At 39.3% G+C, this 20,178-nt stretch overlaps 1 protein-coding gene across 4 annotated transcripts in view; it reads left to right on the top strand.

The window, feature by feature from the left end:
- LOC102309433 (interleukin-1 receptor-like 2) overlaps window positions 1-20,178 on the top strand; it is a 31,660-nt gene that overhangs the window by 9,703 nt on the left and 1,779 nt on the right. For 3 of the 4 annotated variants that reach the window (XM_005932550.2, XM_014336889.2, XM_005932551.3), the window contains exons 2-11: window positions 10,114-10,191; window positions 10,622-10,874; window positions 11,392-11,584; window positions 12,035-12,203; window positions 13,870-13,932; window positions 14,109-14,241; window positions 14,388-14,542; window positions 15,687-15,827; window positions 16,844-17,011; window positions 17,816-18,096. In XM_005932550.2, coding sequence (XP_005932612.1) covers window positions 10,116-10,191; window positions 10,622-10,874; window positions 11,392-11,584; window positions 12,035-12,203; window positions 13,870-13,932; window positions 14,109-14,241; window positions 14,388-14,542; window positions 15,687-15,827; window positions 16,844-17,011; window positions 17,816-18,096 — 1,632 coding nt within the window. In that variant the 5' untranslated portion in view covers window positions 10,114-10,115. Of the gene's footprint in view, window positions 1-4; window positions 10,034-10,113; window positions 10,192-10,621; window positions 10,875-11,391; window positions 11,585-12,034; window positions 12,204-13,869; window positions 13,933-14,108; window positions 14,242-14,387; window positions 14,543-15,686; window positions 15,828-16,843; window positions 17,012-17,815; window positions 18,097-20,178 lie in introns of those variants that run through there. The other variant, XM_005932549.3, reaches the window with a different exon arrangement.

The raw sequence follows: 20,178 nt of genomic DNA, 5'->3' as shown, positions 1-20,178 counted from the left end.
GAGTCAATATTTACCACTTACTTGTTCCTAAGCTGTTTATGTTCTTAATAATTTCTGACTTTTCTGGGGCAAACTCTGCCACTGAATGTGGCCTCGGTGCTCGAATTCTTAGAAATATGAGGTCTACCATTCGCCTGTTTGCTTTTTCGAAAAAGTGCGTTTGTAATGTTTACCACAAAGGAGGCACACTTCCTTTCACACTATAGTAAAGATGCCCACTGCAGCCAACACAAATGTTTGATTTTTGAGCGATGGATAGATCTCATAGAGCAGGAATAGCAATACTGACACCTTTTTTCTTGTATAAAACTGACAGATGATGAGAAGAAAAAGGGACGATTTTCATGCCAAATCAAAAACCTCACATTAAAGGAGTGATTCATTTAGGTGCATTCTGGGTGGTTGTTCAGTGTGGGTTGTACTGTGCGGTTTTCTCGCAGTTTGTCATCTCCAAAGCTTATGTAGGAGTTCTTCCTGCATTACCGTGACTGAACTTTGTCAACATTGTATGTGCTTTTTCACATCCTGCAATGCCATGCAGCTGAGTAATTCCAGACCAACAGACTCATCAGGAATATTCTGTCCTAAAATGCCTAGAAAGTTTGCAGAATATTGATGACATGACATTAAGGTCTTTAAATTTCAAATTTATCGATTCATGTATTTTCATGTATTTTCAAGAAAGGTGAAATGATCTTACGTGAACACTTTGCTGTTGCTGCACCCTGATAACAGGTTCCTGTAGCCACAGTGCTGTTTGTTTTGTGTGTTATCAGTACCCTGCACAAATATACCCAATGAAGGCTTTGATGACAGGAATGAGAGATTTGATTTAGGGAAGGTTTTTCTGATTTAATAATGTATTGAAATGCATATCGTCAAATCAGTTCAAGAGTTACACAGAGAGGCATTTGTTTGTCATGTTGCGCGGATATTTCAGCTTCTGTCCTTCCCCTTTAGACCTTTCTACCTCCCTCGGGAGTTTGGACAGTTATTTATAACTGTTATTTGTTTTAATCCAAGAGCAAATGTAGATGGCTGCTGCAGATGTAACATATGCACAGTGGTTTGGCTAGAAAATAAGAAAAAGTTGTGTGGGACTTCAGTCATTTTTCTGTTGTGTTAAAACAGGTTATTGCCCCATGTTTACATCAACTGTACATTGACTCTCCTGCTAAGAAAGAGGACACTGGATTTATTCTTTAGCATTATAAATGATGCATATGGGGATTAGTCAATACACTTGATTCAGCTCTATAAACAGCAGCTTAAACACCAAGCTTGAACTGTGAACAATCCACCTGCAGATGTATGAGAGGGTGTCTGGTTGGGATATTTTCATAAACAATAGCCTATGAATATTTCTGTGTTGAAAGAGCAGGGTGATGAGGGATAGGCTAGACTGATGCAGGAGGAAATTAAGCAAATTGTCAAATATTAGTATAAGGAGGAGAAAAGAGGAAATTGAAGCAGGCACAGCTTGCTTAAGGCAGGGATTGCAGGGAGTGTACACAGTGATTTGACAGCAAAGGGAAAAAAACAAAACACTTGTAGGCTTCAGCTTCTCATGTGGATACGCAGTATAATCCCTGAACAAAATCTTGTAATTCTGGAGCATTCATCTGCATTCCCAAGCCTGCAGTTTGTTCGAGTTTAGACGACATGGCTCATTCACAGCTGTATGTTACTGCTGCTATTAGAAACTGTGTTTACTTGGACATTTAGACCCTTCTACATTATGTTCTCTTGCATGTTTAAGGTAGATAGCTTAGAGAAAAAAATAACAGAGCCACAATAGAAAAAAACGAGAGCAGCCTTCTCACAGAGGGTTTCACCTCAAACCAAAAAGCACAAACAAATTACCATTTCACACTACCTGCAATATTGTTTCCACAATGTGAAAAAACACAGTCACACTATTCATGTTCTCAGGCTCGGCTGAAGGAAGGGTAACTCCTGTTGCTTTCCCTTTTTCAGAGCTAAATGAGTCATGTATTTTGATAACCTCCCACAAGCTCCACGTCTTAAACTTAAGCCATCATTAACCCTTGTTCAAGGATGGCACGGTTTCTGTAGGCTAGTTTTAGAAAACCATTCCATCACTATTTCTGAGACGTCTCCCTTTGCGCTCTTAAGGGCTGAAATGTCATTTATATTAGAAAATTCCCACATTGTTCGTCTCTTATCAGGCCAGCAGGGATGGTCATCCTCACATTTCCGGGAAGGCTCCCTCATACCGCATCTTTAATTTAAAACAGAATTTCTCAGACATGGTTAAAAATAACTTGGTTTAGCAAACATGAGAACAAGATTCAAAGTGTTCTTAAGGACAGCGTGTTTCCTTTCAGCTTGTGAAAATAGTCTGATCTGATGCTTAACAATCAAGAGGCGTGAGCATCCTGAATTAGAGTGCAGAAAATTCTCTGGGTGCAAATAAAAATCTAAATACTTAATAAATGTAAAAATACAGATATTTGGTTAGGAAAGGCTATGCAAACCATGAAATTCAGGTGGCGCTTGAGAATGCAAACACTATTTATTGGATTAAAAGCAGCAACAGAAGGTAGAAACTTGGAGGTGCAAGAACAGGCGCACAGATTCTCCTCCTCTGCATATTTTAACAAATCCACAACAACTATACAAAGGAAAATAATCCAAAAGTCTTAGGTGTTATTTGCAAATGCTAGGCTGTGTGCTCAAAGATAAATAAGTCATCTTTATGACTGACCTACAGGGTGTGTCAGTCTTGTGAGCAAGTTGTTACTTTTATTGCTGGTTGATGCGATTCATTGAAGATCTGGGTTTCAATTCTCCATTGAAATCACATCCTCTTCCCCTTAAAATAAAAAAAAGTTTGTTGTTTTAGCTTAGCTAAGGACTTTTTCATCATTCTAGGAACATGGAAATGTTAAAAAGCTGACATTTGCCACGTTTCCCCAAAGCATTTCTGCGCTGCTCAAACTATTCACAAGATGGGGTTAAATGAGGTTAAGGGCAAATTGGAGGAAGAGCAAACTGAAATTGAGTAAAGATGAACATTTAAATGAGTTAAAATACTGCTTAGAATTTTTTTAAGGACAAACTTTAGCAACTTAATGTTGGTTTCGACTGATCGGTCAGTCAAAAAGATGAACCCTGAGCAGTGCTTGAGTATTGTGATATTTCCCTTCCTGAAGTCCAGAGTTCGTCTCCTACAGCTGCGAGCTGTTTGTTAACAGCAGTCGAAAGAACATTTTGTTGCTGTTGCACGTTTATCTGAATCACAACCGGAATCTGTATGTTTATGGTGACGCATACAAAGTTTGCAACCTCTGTTTAAAGCCAATCACTGCTGAGCTCACTGCTGTTTGTGTCCACATCATCCTTGATTTTAAATATTTGACTGCCCTACAGAAAGCACTTGTTGTTTCAGGCTTGTGCAGTTTTAAGCTGCTACACCAAACCTGCTGACAAACTAATTTAATTCCAACATAACATGGAATTGAAAGTAAAATCCTGAGCTACGCATGCACGTAAAGTGTCTGTCTTTTCCTGAGATGTTCGTGTTATCAGTACCTTGCACCTGTGACCGCTCTTCAGTGTATGTGGCAATCGCTGCCCTATAAACAGATGGACAAAGTTCACATGACTGAACAGATCTGTAGACCAAATGAACATTTAACCAAATGTAAACAGAAAACAGACGCTTGTTCCTCTCTGTCAGTTTGCTGTAGCGAAATTTAAACATTGCACAAATTTGGTCCGTTAGCGAGGCCCATTTCCCAACAGCTTCTGTAAGTTTTCTGCCATGCAAGCATTTTCAATAACACTGCTGTGGTTTACAACATACAGCTTGACTTTGTCCAATGAATGCAAACAGAAAAGGTCGTGCTGAAGATGATTAGCAGATTTTATAAACTGTAGATTATTGCTTTAAGATATCTTAAGATACGAAATGATTTCCAGCAGCCTTGCTCCTCTTGCGCCCTTCCCTAAAGTGGTTATCAACACTATGATAACGATATTCTCATCAGCCATTCACTCCTTCCACCATCTGTTCCCAGAAGCAGACATCTTTAGTGCTGCTTGCTCTGGAAAAACTGCATCACTTTCTTGTTTTGTGCCTTGACTGAAACTTAATCGGGGAGGTTTAGATTCAAAATGCTTTCTGATTAATTCATCCAAAACTTTTATTATTATTATTATTATTATTGAACTCTAATGACATTCTTCAGAATAGTCATTTATCTTATAGTGGGTCTTGGTACAACTGCTTAGTATTGGTGTTTTAGCTCCTGTCCCTTTAAGTCATTTTTGCTCTGATTGGCTACCCCTTGCAAACAAAAGGTCTGAACAGCAGGCGAGTGGATACACTGTGATCAAAGGCAGATTTGTGTGCCTCACGCCGGATTCATGGTCCTGTGTTAAATTCACTGAACGAGAATAGATCGAATTGAAGAGAAAACTTCACTATATAGCCTTTTGGCAGTGACAATACAAAGTAATGGAGGTGCACGATACACAAAAGTATAAATACTGTCATTGGCATCTGTGAAGGCTACATCATATGGGAGGTCTGCTGTGAACTGTGCATGGTGAAGCTAGCATGTCACAAGTCTGTCATAGCTGTGTGGCCCTTTGTAGATGGAGTGTGATCTCTGAATAACAGTCAAATAGCTCCCAGCGAATATTAAACAGTTATGAGCTATTATAGATGATCCCTTTCTACCTGATCTTGAAGATCTTAAAGTAGACCAAAGACTGAAAAAGAGTTTATCTCTACTTTTGTTTTACTGAGAACTATATTTAATGTGAGCTTCCACAGTTATTACAGAGTATTTATGAGGGGAAAAAAGCAAAATAAAGAGCATAAGGTGTCTGCTTGAAGTTTATTATTGACTGTAGCTGTAATAGTGCATAAACTGTAGATCTTGCAACACTGCCAATGACAAAAATGATAGAGAATTTCTCTTCCAAAAACCCAAATAGTGCTCAAAATAGGCAGATCTTGGCTGGGAAACCTGCTTCTTTCCTGCCAGGAAGCAATATTTTGAGCTGCACTGATTAGCCATTGTCTGCAGTTAAGGATGTTTCCAGTAATGTGTGAAAGTGGTACCAAGATAAGGTGCTGAAAAGTGTAATATTACACAACTATAAATCTATTTGGAGTTAAGGTGGTACACCACCATTTCACAAAGAGTGCATGTGTGGCTCTGAGTCATTCAAAAGTACAGTAAGAAAGAAAAAGTTAAGCGTCATCTGACTTTTGGTAAACATGAGCTCAGTCTGAATCCACTGCGCAGCCAACCTCTGGGATCCCTGACCTGCCCGCTGGTTTACACCTCCGGTGACTCACTCGTTTCTGTCTTCTTCAGCCTCATGTCTGCAGCGTGACCCGATGAACCAGTTCACTTCTTCCCACGCTCGCCCCTCTCTGCCTGAACTTGTCTAAATAGCTAAACTATGCACTGGAAGCAGACACAGATATTGGGTCTAAAATGAATTAAAATTCAGCTCTCCTTTTATACCTTGAAAATATTTTTTGTTTAAATCTAAAGACCACTTAGCCAACTTTATTTTAAGCCGTGCTTATTTTCCATTACTTGTTTTGCTTTTATGAACAAAAACTGAGTGAATATAAGCTTTAGATAGATGGAGCCTGCTTTTGCATGCCTGTTTCTCACAGTCAAAATGTTGTGAACCTTTTCTTCTTAGAAACGAGATTTCTTCAGAAGAGCTTCTGCTCAAAACAAACAACAACCACTTGAAAAGTGCACGTGTAAGCGAGATCCTGTGTGGTTTGCATGCAGTGTAAAAAAACACAAGCCAACAATAAAAGCACTAATATTAGCCAAGTCTCGATACCAACCAATATTGCCTTTGACGGTTGGCCTGTGAACCCAGGATAACACTTATTGAAGGCACTGGCTTGTTTTTATCTGTGGTGTCACACTGCATACTGGTTACATTTTTCCCAGAAAGGTGTGAAACATTTTGATGAAACAAAACTAAACAAACACCACTCAGTGTTAAGACACGTTCACAGCGTTCACTGGAGCCCTCTTTAACCACAAGCAATCTCCCATTCATTATAGTTTTCCCATCAGCAGTAGCTCTTCCTGTATCGTGATACACAGGTGAGAATTTTGAGGTTTAGATCATTTCCTTTCCTTCTTCCCACAGCAGCTGCACACATTTCGTTGCTACTGTGTTCTTCTAAAAGCCTTTGCTTGCCTTGGTGCAGATTGTCAAAACTTACCATACCGATTTGTGATATTATGTACCAATTTATTTCTTTTTACTTAAAATTGCAAACGACTCAAGATGTGCTGATAGATTCATTATCGGACCATCACGAAACATCGGGTAGACAATGCAATGAAATCATGGTCATATACACTAAAAACAGTTTCTGCCCCAAAGCTGTTAAAGCATTATAAACGTTTTTAAATTACTACTGATGGGAGGGGGGGACAATATCATGAAAGCCGGGACTGGCACACACATTTGTTTAATATCTGTCATTTTTTAAATTTATATTTCCTTTTATTTTTTTCTATATTTTATCACCTTTTCAACACAGGAAAGCTCTGCACTTGTTTTGTGTGAAGTTTCCACACTATCTGCAGCTACAGACTCTGCGGGTGTGAAGTCACACAATGTTAGAAAAAAAATCTGTCATTATATCTCATCTGAACGTGACCTCATACAGAGTATTACAGCTGCTGTTTCAACCAGTTCAAGCATGTATGCTAAACTACTATTCATACAGAGTTTCAGAAGATGGGTGGATGAAGTCGGTGGGGGTGAGGGGAATTTATGAAACAATTGAGATTTTATTTTAACTGCTTGTGTGCTGTTAATGACAGGTTTCTGTACCATATTTAGGAAAGCAATGTTTTGTTTTGTTTTTTCCTCTGGCGCTTTCCAACCACATCCATGCAAATAATTCAATAGGAAGTTAAAACCAGCAGTAACAGTCATTTTGGATCAAACATGAATGGATCTGTTAAGCTGTTAATCACTCAGTAAATCAGCATGTTTGATTCAGATCCATGTAGAAAATGTACCGAGTAAGTCACTCCTTACTCAGTACACTCATGTCTGCCTTCTGCTTTAGTCGTGTACTTTAATTGTAACTGAACCTGATGACTGGACTCATGACTGGACTGATTGTGTAATACCAGTACTAGTTCAGTGAAAGGCTGGTAATATGTAATTCTAAGTTAAATGCCATTTTCTCTGGTCTTCTATTGGTTTTAATAATTGCCCAGACATATGCGTAAACCACACTGAAGTGATGAGAAAACCATGCACATTTATGCAAACTCATGAACTGATGTCAGCCAGAAGAAACAAGGTGCTCAGGTGTGAAAAAACCCAGATGTTGCTTCTAACGGCACTTAAAGCTGGTACTGAATTCCTGGGAAGATTTTAAATTTTATTGCTTCTTTATTAGAAAATGTCATATGCTGGGCTTCAACTCAGATTCTCTGGAACTTTCAGTCACAGGAGCTGATTCAGGGAACTAAAAGGTCCCTTCAATCCACTGTTTTTACACATGGGAACTAAGTTACGGTTACTTTCACACAAAAGCTGGTGAAGCAAGACCATCCCTCTGGCTTGTTGGGAGGTGTGGGCATGTTTATTTCTGCTTGAAAAAGTAACTGCTGGGACCGTAACATTTTACTTCTCTGATTCACTGCCGTGGTTGTAACAAGCACTGCACCTTCTTTACATTCGCCCTCGCTCTCACTCGACCACACCCTGCCCTTCTGTCTGTGTCCCTGTCGCCTCCAGAATGTTTTCATAGAGGTGGCCATGCAGGGGTGACACACCATAAAACCAGAATTTCCAGTTTTAATATGCTGTCGGCAAATATAGTTTACTTGAAAAAGTATGACAAAGAGCAAAATGAATGTTCTGCCTGGTTAATTGTCGATATCAGCTGATATCACTAAGCATAGGTACATATCAAAACCAAATAAGATTTTAAAATCCATAATAATCTGTTTTGATTGATTGATTAATTGATTGGAAGTCTCAACCATTGTTTTAATGATTCTCAGCAGAGCCGAGCAGAAGCATCGGCTCTCCCAGAATGGAGTTATCCTTTAACCCTGGAGAAACCATGGGGTCAAATTTGACCCCATGGTTTCCCTAGTAAGCCAATGGGGTCGGCTCTGGCCCCATTGGTTCTCCAGGGTTAAGAGCAAACTTGGTCAGGAAAGACAAATAAATATTACAATCATATAAGAATTAGAATCATAAATATTAGATCAGGCAAGAGTGTGAACTGTTGCCTGTCTCTATGATATGTTATGCCCTGAGATGCACCAGTGATCAGTCCAGGGATTTGCACCAGCTTTTCTGCAACCTTATTACATTATTACCAACATAGGGCTGTCTTGCCCGGAGGCACTAAGGCGGGGCAGCAAATTTTGGGGGTTGCCCAGCGACCCCCTTGGTGGCACCCCTGCCCTGTACAGGCCCACATTTTGCACCTTTTGAAGACAAACTCTGGTTTATCTGCTTGTAAACACAGTCCCTGCTTACATGTTGTTTAAAACTAGATCAAATGTTCAGTGCCAAACACAACGGGCCAAACAGCCGCAATCTGTCGAGGTTACCAGGTTACCTCACTATGTGTAAACAACCACATTAAAACTACTGACGCATGCAGTTAAATCAAATCGGTCTCAGCGCGCACTTTTTTACTACAAGCCACATTCATATTCGTACAACACTTTAACAGTCATAATCACACTCGCACTCATCACGGTGGATGCGATAGGAGCAATTGTGGGTTTCAGTAAACCAATGACCATATTAAAGTGGAATTTGTTATTTGTTATTTTATTTAGTTCAAATTATGGTGCTTTTATTTTGAAGGTCAAGCTTGCCTGCGTAAACAATCATTACGCTGCATGTGTGTGTAAGTGGGCGTAGGATACCGATGTGCCAAAAAGTGATCGTCTGCCAAAAACTGATTTCTGGCATTTGCCAAAAAGTAATTACAAGTATTTAAACTGCCATGAATGAACTTTTGGCCTTTAAACAGCGAAGCATATCAAATGTATCCCTCAATAATATAAAATAAGTCATCTCGAGCCACAAAACAACATTGGTATCACAAGCTAGAAGCCGCAGTCAGTTTTTGACAAAGTGACTAAGAGGATAGCAGAAATTGCAACTATATAACAATAGTTCCATAAAGATATTTTTAGTGGCCAAAAGGGGAGTGGATTGGTTTTAATGTTGGTACAATAACGCAGAGTCATAAAGATACTTAAAAAACAGGTCATTTCAAAATTTTATATATAACCCCATAAACCCTGTTCACTAAAATCTACTTACCAATATAAGTAAAGACATTACACATCAAAACAAACAAACAAAAAAACACACACACGGCAACACTGGAAAATCAGTTTTTGGCAAACGATCACTTTTGTGCTCGTTAAAAAGTTAAGGCAACCAAACTGTTCTAGAAGTGGATAATTGTAAAGAAACCTCGGAAGAATGGCGACTATCTTTGTTTATCTTAGTAAACTTTATTTTATGTGTTTTTGGCGAACTAATGGAGGCTTGGGTTGTGCATTTACTTAGTCCCACTTGACACTTTACTGTCTGGCGGTATGATTTGCATAGCAACAAATCTGATGTTGTCCGACACTCATACAAATTCACCAGTTTTAATTCAGTTCCTCCTGAGGGGTTAATACATTCCATGCAAAAATGTAGAGGCTGGCCAAGGGAGCAACACTTAACACTGGACTGTTATCAGGAATTCTGGGTCTGCTTCCAGTCATAAAGCATTACGCAGCATTTTGGCTTACACACGCAGCTCCTCAAATACCAGAGCGCTAGTCATTCACGATCAAGAGAAGGAGCTAGATGGCGTGAGAAAGGAGAAGTGAGCAGGAGAGAGAAAATATCAGGCAGTGTATAGTTAGCTCTTTCAGTTTCTCTGGTTTTTGCTGGATTTTAAAGGCTCTTGGGCTTTTCACATTCTCTGGATGTAATTTAAAGACGCAGGAAGACCTGGCACTAGGTCAGCTGATTTCCATTTCAGGTTTTTGCTGTGACTCTTAGCATGTTCACTTCTAAATGTTCTGTATCTTTGTTTTTCAGCCATGGGTTCAAGTTCAACACTGGCAAGCCTTGTGTTTTTCCTTGGTTTGTGTGGAATCTGTAGCGGATTTGAACAGGGTGAGCTGAGTAACACTGCTACACACACACACACACACACACACACACACACACACACACACACACACACACACACACACACACACACACACTGAACACATTAACAAATTTTTAAATGTTTCTGTAAATTTATCATATGTCATGTTTTTGCCAAGCTGCAGTTTGAGCCACTAGCATGATCTGAAGTATTTTATTGCCCTCTTGTGGCCAGGGATAAAATTACAACAACACTGATTTTTAACTCTGCTTGGGAAAGTTCAAGTAAAAACACATCGAGCAGGAATTATGTCACATCTCAGTTCAGTTCAGTTCAATTCAATTAATTTCAAACAAATAACAACATTATATTTGACTTTGAAACGTTTGATTTCTCAGCAATAAAAGGTTAAATAACTATTTTCTCTATTCCACACTTACATGTATGTTGCAGAGAACTGTACTGACTACAAACTCCAGTTTGAGAGGGTTTTCTCTGTTCCTGGAGATGTGGCTATGCTGAGAAGCACACTTGTGTCCTCAGACGTCTTTGATTTCAAAACTGTCCCGTACAACATCACGTGGTACAACTCGGTGTCAGGCCAAGAAATCAGCAGTCAGACTGGTCACATCCTGGTGCACGAGGAGACTCTGTGGATTCTCAATGTAACCATGAATGACAGTGGGGATTATGTGACCATACTGAGGTAGGAAGCACTAGTAGAAGTAGAAATATTAGAAATGAATAGAACACAGTATTAATTTACACCTTACACAACTCATCAAACTGCCTCCATGATCTATCAGTAATCACAGTGAACACAGAGTGGTTTATGGCTTTTACTGTATTGGAAATTATAATAGGAGAATGACGAAACCGCCCACATCTCAGTACTTTCAAACACTTTTATTCCGATTGCCGTTCACACACGGGCTGCAGCTTTGCAGCTTGCAGCCACACACTCCAACAACAACAACCGGATTCCGCTCAGGTGCGTCCGCCTCCCGTGCAGCGGCACTGCTGCAATATTATCTATCCCCAACACAGAATTAGATTTAGATTTTCAAAATCTAAGATCAAGATCCCTTACAATTCCAACAAATTTAATATTAATATTGTTTGATTTTTGACTGTGGAGAAGGTCAAACAATGACCGTCACTGCCAGGGCGAGTGTGCCCAATTATCTATTCATTTATAATATTTCTGCTTAATTTCCCAACAGGACTCCTTCCCACTGCTACAGGGAGGCCAGCCGACTGGTGGTGGATGAAAGACCTACAGGAGAATGTGGAAGGCCGAGGAAAGCTTATCAGCTACTTACAAAAGGAGTCACTGACAATCTGAGCTGCCATCTGAAGAACGAAATGAATAAGCTGAACAGCTACAACATCTCTTCCTCCATCAAGTGGTACAGAGTGAGTTCTCCAGAATTGTTGTTGAGTGCTGCATGAAACCTAATGGTTTTAATGGAGAGACTGCACAGTAGCTGCAACCTCAACTATTTTCTACCACTATTCCAACTTTTGTCAATACCAGGAATGTATTGAAACTCTGACACCAGTGTTTAAAATCTACAATTTGACTGAAAGCAGATCCCAGTATTCATGAGTTTTTTGTTGGTATATTTTCATCATTTGTGCAACTACAACCATTTTGAACTTTCACATTTTAAAAGTGCTTACTCAAAAGATCAATATCATCCTGCTATCAATAGTAGAAGTTTAGTTAACAATAGCCAAGTTGCACTCAAATGGGATCCCAGCAGCTGTAAATTCACCAACTGCACTGTTTATCATAATTTTGAACAGATACTTGTCTTTTGTTTTGTGAATTTGAAAACAAGACCCATTTGTTTCTCCCTCTAGGGTTGTGACCCCATAGAGGATGGGAAAGACAGCTTTTACTATTGGGGCACCAGACTGAAAATTACCAGTGTGGACCTTCAACACAAAGGCACCTATACCTGTACTCTGACATTCACCCTGGGTGGCATCAAAGGGTCTGTGTCAGAGACTATTAGCGCAGAGGTCAAAGGTGAGATTGTAGATTAACAGAAACACTGAAATGAAGTGAGGGGGCTATGAAGTGGATGAAGTGTGGAAGGGCAGTTGGTCCAGATGACATACTTTTGTATGCTAGGAGAGGAACTTTGGCTCTGAATGACGTAGTCAGGAATGGTGAAGAAGTATGTGAGGGAGGCCATGTATGAGGACAACGAGACAGTGGTGCGGGGCGCATTCGAAGTGATAGAAGGTGTTTAAGGTGGGGGTGGGACCAGGGATTGACCATGCTGTTTGCGATAGTGATGGACAGGCTGAAGATGAGGTCAGACAGGATTATGATGATGTGAATTATGATGTTTGCAGACCTGTAGTGAGAGCAGGGAGCAGGTGGAAGACAACCTAGAGCAATGGAAGTATTGACTGGAGGGAAGATAATGATAATGGCGGTTTGGAGATGGTGGCAATGATAAAGAGACAGGAGGCCGAGCTGGGGGATTTGAAGATCTACATAGGTTTATACTGGGTGTGACAAAAATGATTAAGATTAGCATTGAACATATCAGAGAGGCTGTTAATGTTAACAGTTTGGAGATAAATGTAAAGAGGAAAGGCTGGGATGGTTTGGACGCATGCAGAGGAGGGAAAGGGGCTATGTTAGACATATAATGCTGAGGATGAGCATCCAGGCAGGAGGAAAAGAGGTAGAACACAGAGAAGATTCATGGATGTAGTGAAGGAGGGCATGTGGAGGGTGGGTGTGACAGAAAGGGGCAATAGGGATAGGGCGAGATAGAGGCAGATGATCTGCTGTGGCGCCCCATGAAGGGAGCAGCTGAAAAAAAGAGGAAGAAGACAACAGAGTGATTTTTTTTTGTCCATATGTAAAGATGAATTATAAAATAGCAGTGATGATACAATAAGTAACTGTATAGATGTGCACAATGCTCTTCAGTCATAAAGCTGGTATTTCGGAGCACTCAACTTGGTTTTCATTTACTTGGGTTTGACTGTGTCATAATTATCCCCCGCTAAGCCTCATGTAGCTTATAGGTTAGCACCTAGATACCTCAAATTATGATTCACAGATTCACTTAGTGAAAATTATTATGTTATATCTTGAACAAGCATGTGGCACAAGACGGGGAAATACAAAACAAAAACTGTGTTTGCCTTGGGCTACACAAGATAAAGACCTCGTCAGGAGTCCCCACACAGCTGAGAAGGGCAGCTGTGTCTTTGTTCTGTTATTCAAGCAAGGTTTATGTTTGACTGCTAACTGACCGTGATATCCACTTCAGTTAGTCAGGCATATACAGTAACGCCCTCAAACACAAACAAAACAGAACAGAACAGCTCCCAAACACTTGCAAGCGAGCTGAGGTATCGTGACTTCTATACTGAGTGCAGTTGAAAGGACAGAATCACGGTTGCCCAACACATCCCAGCCCAAAGGCCTCAAAGACTATCTTGACACTACTGTACGTTGACAAAAATCCGGTGAAAAAAGCATAATCGCTTCATTTTAACAATAAAAATAATAACAGAAAAAGAAACATCAGTTGTGTTAGTAATAATGGTTTCTTAGGTTTGCTTACTGTAAAACTGTGAAAGAGAAATATGATTCAATTTCCATTATATCTTTGTGATTATTCAACCTCTACTGTAAGCTACACAGTATTTGATGTTCTCTGTTTCAGGGGATTACTCTTTGGTTCCACAAGTGCATGAACCCTCCAATGATGTAATCAAAGCACAGAGCGGTAAGTCCTAAGATCTTCTGAGAAATGTGGTGTTCTGTTGATTTCATATTTATGTATCTCAGGCTTCATTTAGGCCAACATATTGGGTTGAAAGTCACAGACTTCTGCAGGGAGAGTAAATGCTAAATATACAGTTTCATGTTTATACTGAGTCACTGTTTTGCGCATGTTTTCAGGGTACAACTTCAGTAAAAGGTGCCTGGTGTTTGTGCCGGGTGTTGGGAAGCCTATCGTTGATATTTATTGGTTGGACAAAGATGGATTCTTTGAGACTAACACCTCTTACCGTGTACACATGTTAGAACAGCGGTCAGTACCTTTTTACTCTAAATCTATTTAATTGATCTGCTTTATCAGTGAACCAATGTTCAGAGTTGATGTCTTTTGAGACTCCTGCCTTAACAGGCATTTTGTCACATCACCTTTTAACTGTTTCATCTGATTGTCCTCGACAGTTTGCTGCCCCAAAATGGCTCCAGTAAAGGTGCGTGGTTAGAGACCTGGCTGATATTTTCTGAGCTAAGGGAGGAGGACTTCTACGTCAACTACACCTGCCGTGCGTACAGTGACAGGGGCTTTCCTGAAAGATATTTCAGTCTGCAACCAGCAGGTAAAAACAGAGTCTCCCCTAAACATGATATTTTAGTTTGTCTCTAACCTTGACCAATCAAAGCTTTACATTTGAGAATACCACTCACAATTACTTAATCAAGTAATCTTTTCATTTAAGTGATTATCTTATACATGAATAAGAATTAGTTAATTACAATACAGAAAATGTTGCCTTCAATGTAAATGTTTTGCCTCTTGATAGGTGTTAAACCACCAGCTAAACCAAACACATTAGCAAACTTTCTACTTAATGAACACAGTTCATAATAGCAATGCAGTCAAATTGCTGTTAGGGTCCCACAGCTGAATAAATAGCTGAATGAACTGTTCATATACAGTAATTGTTATGACTTGGACCTGTTAATAACTTAGTATGAAACCTGCACCGCTTTAGTCAAACGCACAGCAAAATGAAAATCTGAAAATCTTTTGAGGTCAATCAAATAACAAGCTTTGTTAAGTATTTTCACAATTTTACATATTTTAATAAGTCATCATGGTAATGTACCTCACTAAGAAATCACCTGTATAACAGTAAAAACCCAGGATTTGGCGAGGCCTCAAAGAGCAAACGAGGCTCATGTAAGAAACATTTATTATCATGACAACAGAGCCATGTTCAAGGTAAATAAAGTCTTACTATGACTTTATTTACACTCTGTCTTCTTTAGCTATGCTAAATGCTATGGCATTTAGCATAGCATCTAATATTCAGACAAACAAACAAAATAACAAAGGAGTCTATATCTAAAGTATTATTTCTAGAGGATTAGAAATTGTTACAAACATGCATGAATTGTAGTTCTCGGAGGCATTATTAGAACTATGACCAGCAGAGGGAGCTGTTCAGCCTGCTCAATCTACTCAATATACATAATTAAACCAGAGGCAAAATTTCATGCTTTCAAAGATGCTGGTGAAAATATGAACATTACAAGAGGAAGTAGCTGAAAAACAGTTACATTTTTACACTGCTATGTTATGCTGTTTTTATACCAGTTAAATCTCATATAAATGTTAATTTGACTGAAAAGTAATTTTTTTAGACATTTGAAGCCATAATGAATTTGGAGCCAGTGCATCCGCAGCAAATATATAATCTAAAATTTTGTGTCTGGTATGTTTGCTGTTCATCTCCACAGATCCAAGTGGCATAGCTATCGGATCTGTGCTTGGTGGTATGATGGTTCTGTTTATCATCACCGTCACCCTATACTACCTTTTTAAGATTGAAATAGTGCTGTGGTTCAGGAGAGCATTTCCAGTCTTCTACAAAAATAAAGGTAAGTTCTCAGCAGCTTTGTAGTTATTAATGTGCAATTGATTTACGTATTATAAACAGAAAACAATAGCAACAATAATGTCATCTAACAGTACAGTACTTAACAATGGAAATACCCCAAGCAATGTTTTCAGCTTGCACCTTTACTTCACACACAGTACCCACATATTCACGACAACCTACAGAGTCATAAACTCTGCATGTGTCAGCAGCGAGAACAAACAAAGGAAACAAGCTAACCACAGGACTGCTTACTCTGCTTCTCATCAAATGTCATTTGCTGATTATGAAAGAAAGGGATAGCAAACACTGGACTGCTTTTGCTAAAAGTCGATGATTCTTAAGACTTCAGAAAGCATCCATGGCTGAATCAGTAAGAAAAGTACTGTTTGAAAACCCGAACAAGAAGGAAAACAGCGTTACCCACACAGTTTGACATATGTGAAATCGTATATGCAGATAGCGAAACACAGAAGTAGCACGTAGTTTGATGTGGTAACACCTCAAAAAGAAAGTGCAATTGCAGTAGCTACGTTGAACATTAGCTTTAATGTAGCTACTGTTTGCTGTCATCATCAATTAGCATATTGGTAACTTTATTTATTTATTTGTTACACTGTTGCTTGAACAAATTGTTTCATGCTGAATTTATTCAGTGAATTTAAATGTTTTTACACATGTTTGACATAATGTCTCCAATTTGCTTCCAGCCTAAGAAACAATGCAGGATAGCTGCACATGCTCGGTGAACTCCAGGCATATCTGCCGGTTTCCCGATGGCTTGGTGTCTTGGGGTCATTTTGCAATAAATTACATGCAATGTACCTGTCCCTGCCTGCTTGGTAGCACACTGTCTGACAATATAAATCTAACTTCTTGTTGCAAAGCATGAACACAGCAATAATTAGAATAACTGAGTTTATAGATGACAGCTCTAAATATTTAATTGAAAGATCAAATTTTGAGGGTTTTAGTCGAAACTATGCATGTCATAAACTTTTCCTTTTCTTGTGTTAGACTTGGATGGGAAGCTTTACGATGCCTATGTGGCATACCCACAGCCCTGTGACCTCGGATTCAGCAAGGATGTGGAAACATTTGCCCTTCAAACACTGCCTCATGTGTTGGAAAGGGCCTGTGACTACAAACTCTTCATAGCAGGCCGTGACTGCCTGCCTGGGCAAGGTAATTTACCCACAGCAAACAGTATGGAGACATGTGGCCCAGAGCCATTTTTTAAACCACAGAGCCTAACTTGCACTGTTTGAAGAAGGACTGGCATTTAGTATTATAAAAAATAATAATAACAACAATTTCATGCTTTTCTTTAAATTAATTTGTGATTTTTTTTATCCCACCCATTATTGGCAGATCACTTCAAGATCTTAAATATTATTAGGCTGTTTTACACGTAGCAAGCTTAAAATCTTGAAAGACTATCCAAAAATCTTCTGTTTGCATTTCGTTTAGCTGGTCATGGTGTATTTTTAAGTAAATACCATGGGCTGTAGGTGGTAAAAGCTAGCCTCTTTTTGTCTTCACTTTCTTCCTTTATGAAACTGCATGAGTATATATAAGAAAGGATTTATATAAGTTGTTTTGTGGTGATCTTGTCTTGCCTTTTCAGGGCGGTCAACAATAACTGCTAGCTAGAAATGCACAAACACAGACGAATTCCCCAGTGTTGTACACATCAGCTTGTTTCATTTTCAAATATTTTGCCTGTTGCTGTGACTTCCTAAGTAGAAAATATGTGGCAAAGCCAAATTATTTATTTTTTGTTCATGCAGTTAAAAAGTAGCATTGCATTAGCTTGTGAAGAAAGGCAATTTGGCTGTCTGCTGCGATGCTTGCATTTACTTCTTTTCAGTTTAAAAAGGAATAAACTTCTAAATATAACTGTTAGAGCTGCATATAGCTAAGTTTAAGTTCCCTTATTTAGCTCCTATTTTCTAACCGTGTGTTTTCATTATTTGTTCCCTCCTGCAGCTATGGTGGACTCTGTTGAAGAAAACATACAAGCCAGCCGCCGTGTCCTCCTTCTCTACACTGCTTCCTCTTTTACCACCAAAAGACATACAAGCAGCACCAGCAGTAATAATAACAACATTTCTAAGAGCGGTGAATGCGATGATGAAATTCAAAGAAATGCCAGTGACAGCTTTAGCATTACAAGCTCTGATGTTGGTGATAAAGTCTGTAAAGACACAAGGCAGCAGCTGGAGTGTGTGGCAGCAATGCACCGAGTGCTGATCGAGGGCTCCCTCAAGGTGAGGAAATAGACACTCTTCAGAGGCACGTCTCTGAAAAAACTGCCAGACATCAGACTAATGTCAAACAGAGGCAATTGCATATCTCGCTATTAAACATGAACTCCTACACGATCAGGAGCTGAGCAAAAATTGGCACACAGGTACATATTAGGTCCATTCTTATGTACACTACCGGTAAAAAGTTTTTGAACACACCAATTTTTCCAGTTTTTTATTGAAAATGATGCTGTTTAATGTTTCATGCACTCTGAAATAAAAGCATAGTAAAAAATAAGCAATAAAAAAAAAGAAGCATGGAATCAATTTATAGACCAAAACTTTTGACTCATCAAAGTTGCCACCTTTGGTAGATGATAGCTGAACACACCCTTTCTACAATAAAAATCAAATATTCTTCACAAAGTTCTTCCCATATCTGTTGCAGTTCAGTTCACTTGTAGGTTGCTTTACTTTCACTCTTGTGTCCAGTTCATCCCAAACCAGCTCAATGGGGTTTAAGTCTGGAGACTGTGCTGTCTGCTCCATGTTTTCAAACTTATCATTTCGTTCTTTTTCCCCAAGGCAGTTCTGGCATAGCTTGGACTTGTGTTTTGGGTCATTATCTTCCTGTAGGATAAACCCCCGCCCTACTACGTGCATACCAGAGGGTATTGCATAGCACTCCACAATGGTGTGGTAATCATTTTGGTTAAGAGGGCCTCTCACTCTGTACAAGTCACCGACCATGAATTTGGCAAAACAGCCCCAGACCTTCACACTTGCCCCTCCATGTTTCACAGTTGATACCACACACTTTGGAATCATCCTTTCGCCAATTCGATGTACGTGAAGATTTCAAATTTTGATTCACCAGTCCATAATGCCTTCTTCCAGTCTTCAGTAGTCCAATGGTGGTGTTTCATGGCCCAGGCAAGCCTCTTTGTCTTATTCTGACGTCATAGCAAAGGCTTTCTTGCTGCAACTCATCCAGTCAACCCTGAAGCTCAAACTCTTCAATTGAAATTACTTACTATGGCCACTATTGAGCTGTGCTTGAAGCTGTTGTCCTGTGAGCCACCTATCACACAAGATGTTAGCTCTCAGAAACTTGTCCTCTGATTCATTTGCGGCGTTTCATCTGCCAGACCTCTTCCTGTCAGCATTTGCCCCAGTTTCTGAGTGCGTTTTGATGGTGAAGGAAACTTTATTCACTGAAACCTTTCTTTGTAATTTCTCAGTAGGAAAGACCTACATTTTTAAGTGTTATGCTGGTCTCTCTCTCTTCCATTGTTAATTGCCTTTTTTTCTCGCCATTTTTGTGGCAACACACCACTATCTGCAGTACAATACTGTTCACAGAGGCTCACGAGGGTTTGGTACCACAGTGTGTTCCAACATTGCTTTTATGCAGACAGAGGGGGTTGTAAGTAATCCAGAAAAACTGGAACACCTGTAGGAATTAGTTGCACTAGCTTGATCAGTTGCACTAGCTTCAGATTGATCAAGCTTGATCAAGCTTGATCAATCTCAATTGCTGCAAAACAGCTTTAAATTGTTAAAATATATTGTGTCCCCTGAAAAAGGCGACACGATTTTTGTATAATTCTGATATGCACATTATATTTCAGTTTTGGTTAACCTTACCTTTTTTTTAAGCCTCTGACAGTTCAGCCCTTCCCTTGCACCAGTTCAAGCTATTCATTGGACCTCAATGTAATGAATTGCAATAAATACTTGGAAAAACTGGGGTGTTCTAAAACTTTTGACCCGTAGTGTATGACAGACATTATGAGGTCTTTGTGTTCCCTAAAACCACAAGGAATGGGCTAAAATGACAACAACACATAATTATTCATGTAAAAACATGAATTTTGTATAAGTCTGTATTTCATACAGATAGATAAGTATAAGGGAAAAATATTACAACATCATAATATTTTGTGATGTGTGAGCTAGATGCAGATGCCCAAATCAAATTCATATGGCTCCGATCTTGATCAGATTTTTTTAGTATGGATTTCCATTCTCACCTATATCAAGCTAACTGATCAGCTAAAGAGGCAGTTGAGAAATTTATTTCTGTGCTAAATTTTGTGATGT

This window comes from Haplochromis burtoni, unplaced genomic scaffold, assembly GCF_018398535.1.
Source record: "Haplochromis burtoni strain Fernald_Lab_line unplaced genomic scaffold, NCSU_Asbu1 Contig_154, whole genome shotgun sequence".
Taxonomy (NCBI): domain Eukaryota; kingdom Metazoa; phylum Chordata; class Actinopteri; order Cichliformes; family Cichlidae; genus Haplochromis; species Haplochromis burtoni.
This window is presented reverse-complemented; position numbering and strand designations above follow the sequence as displayed.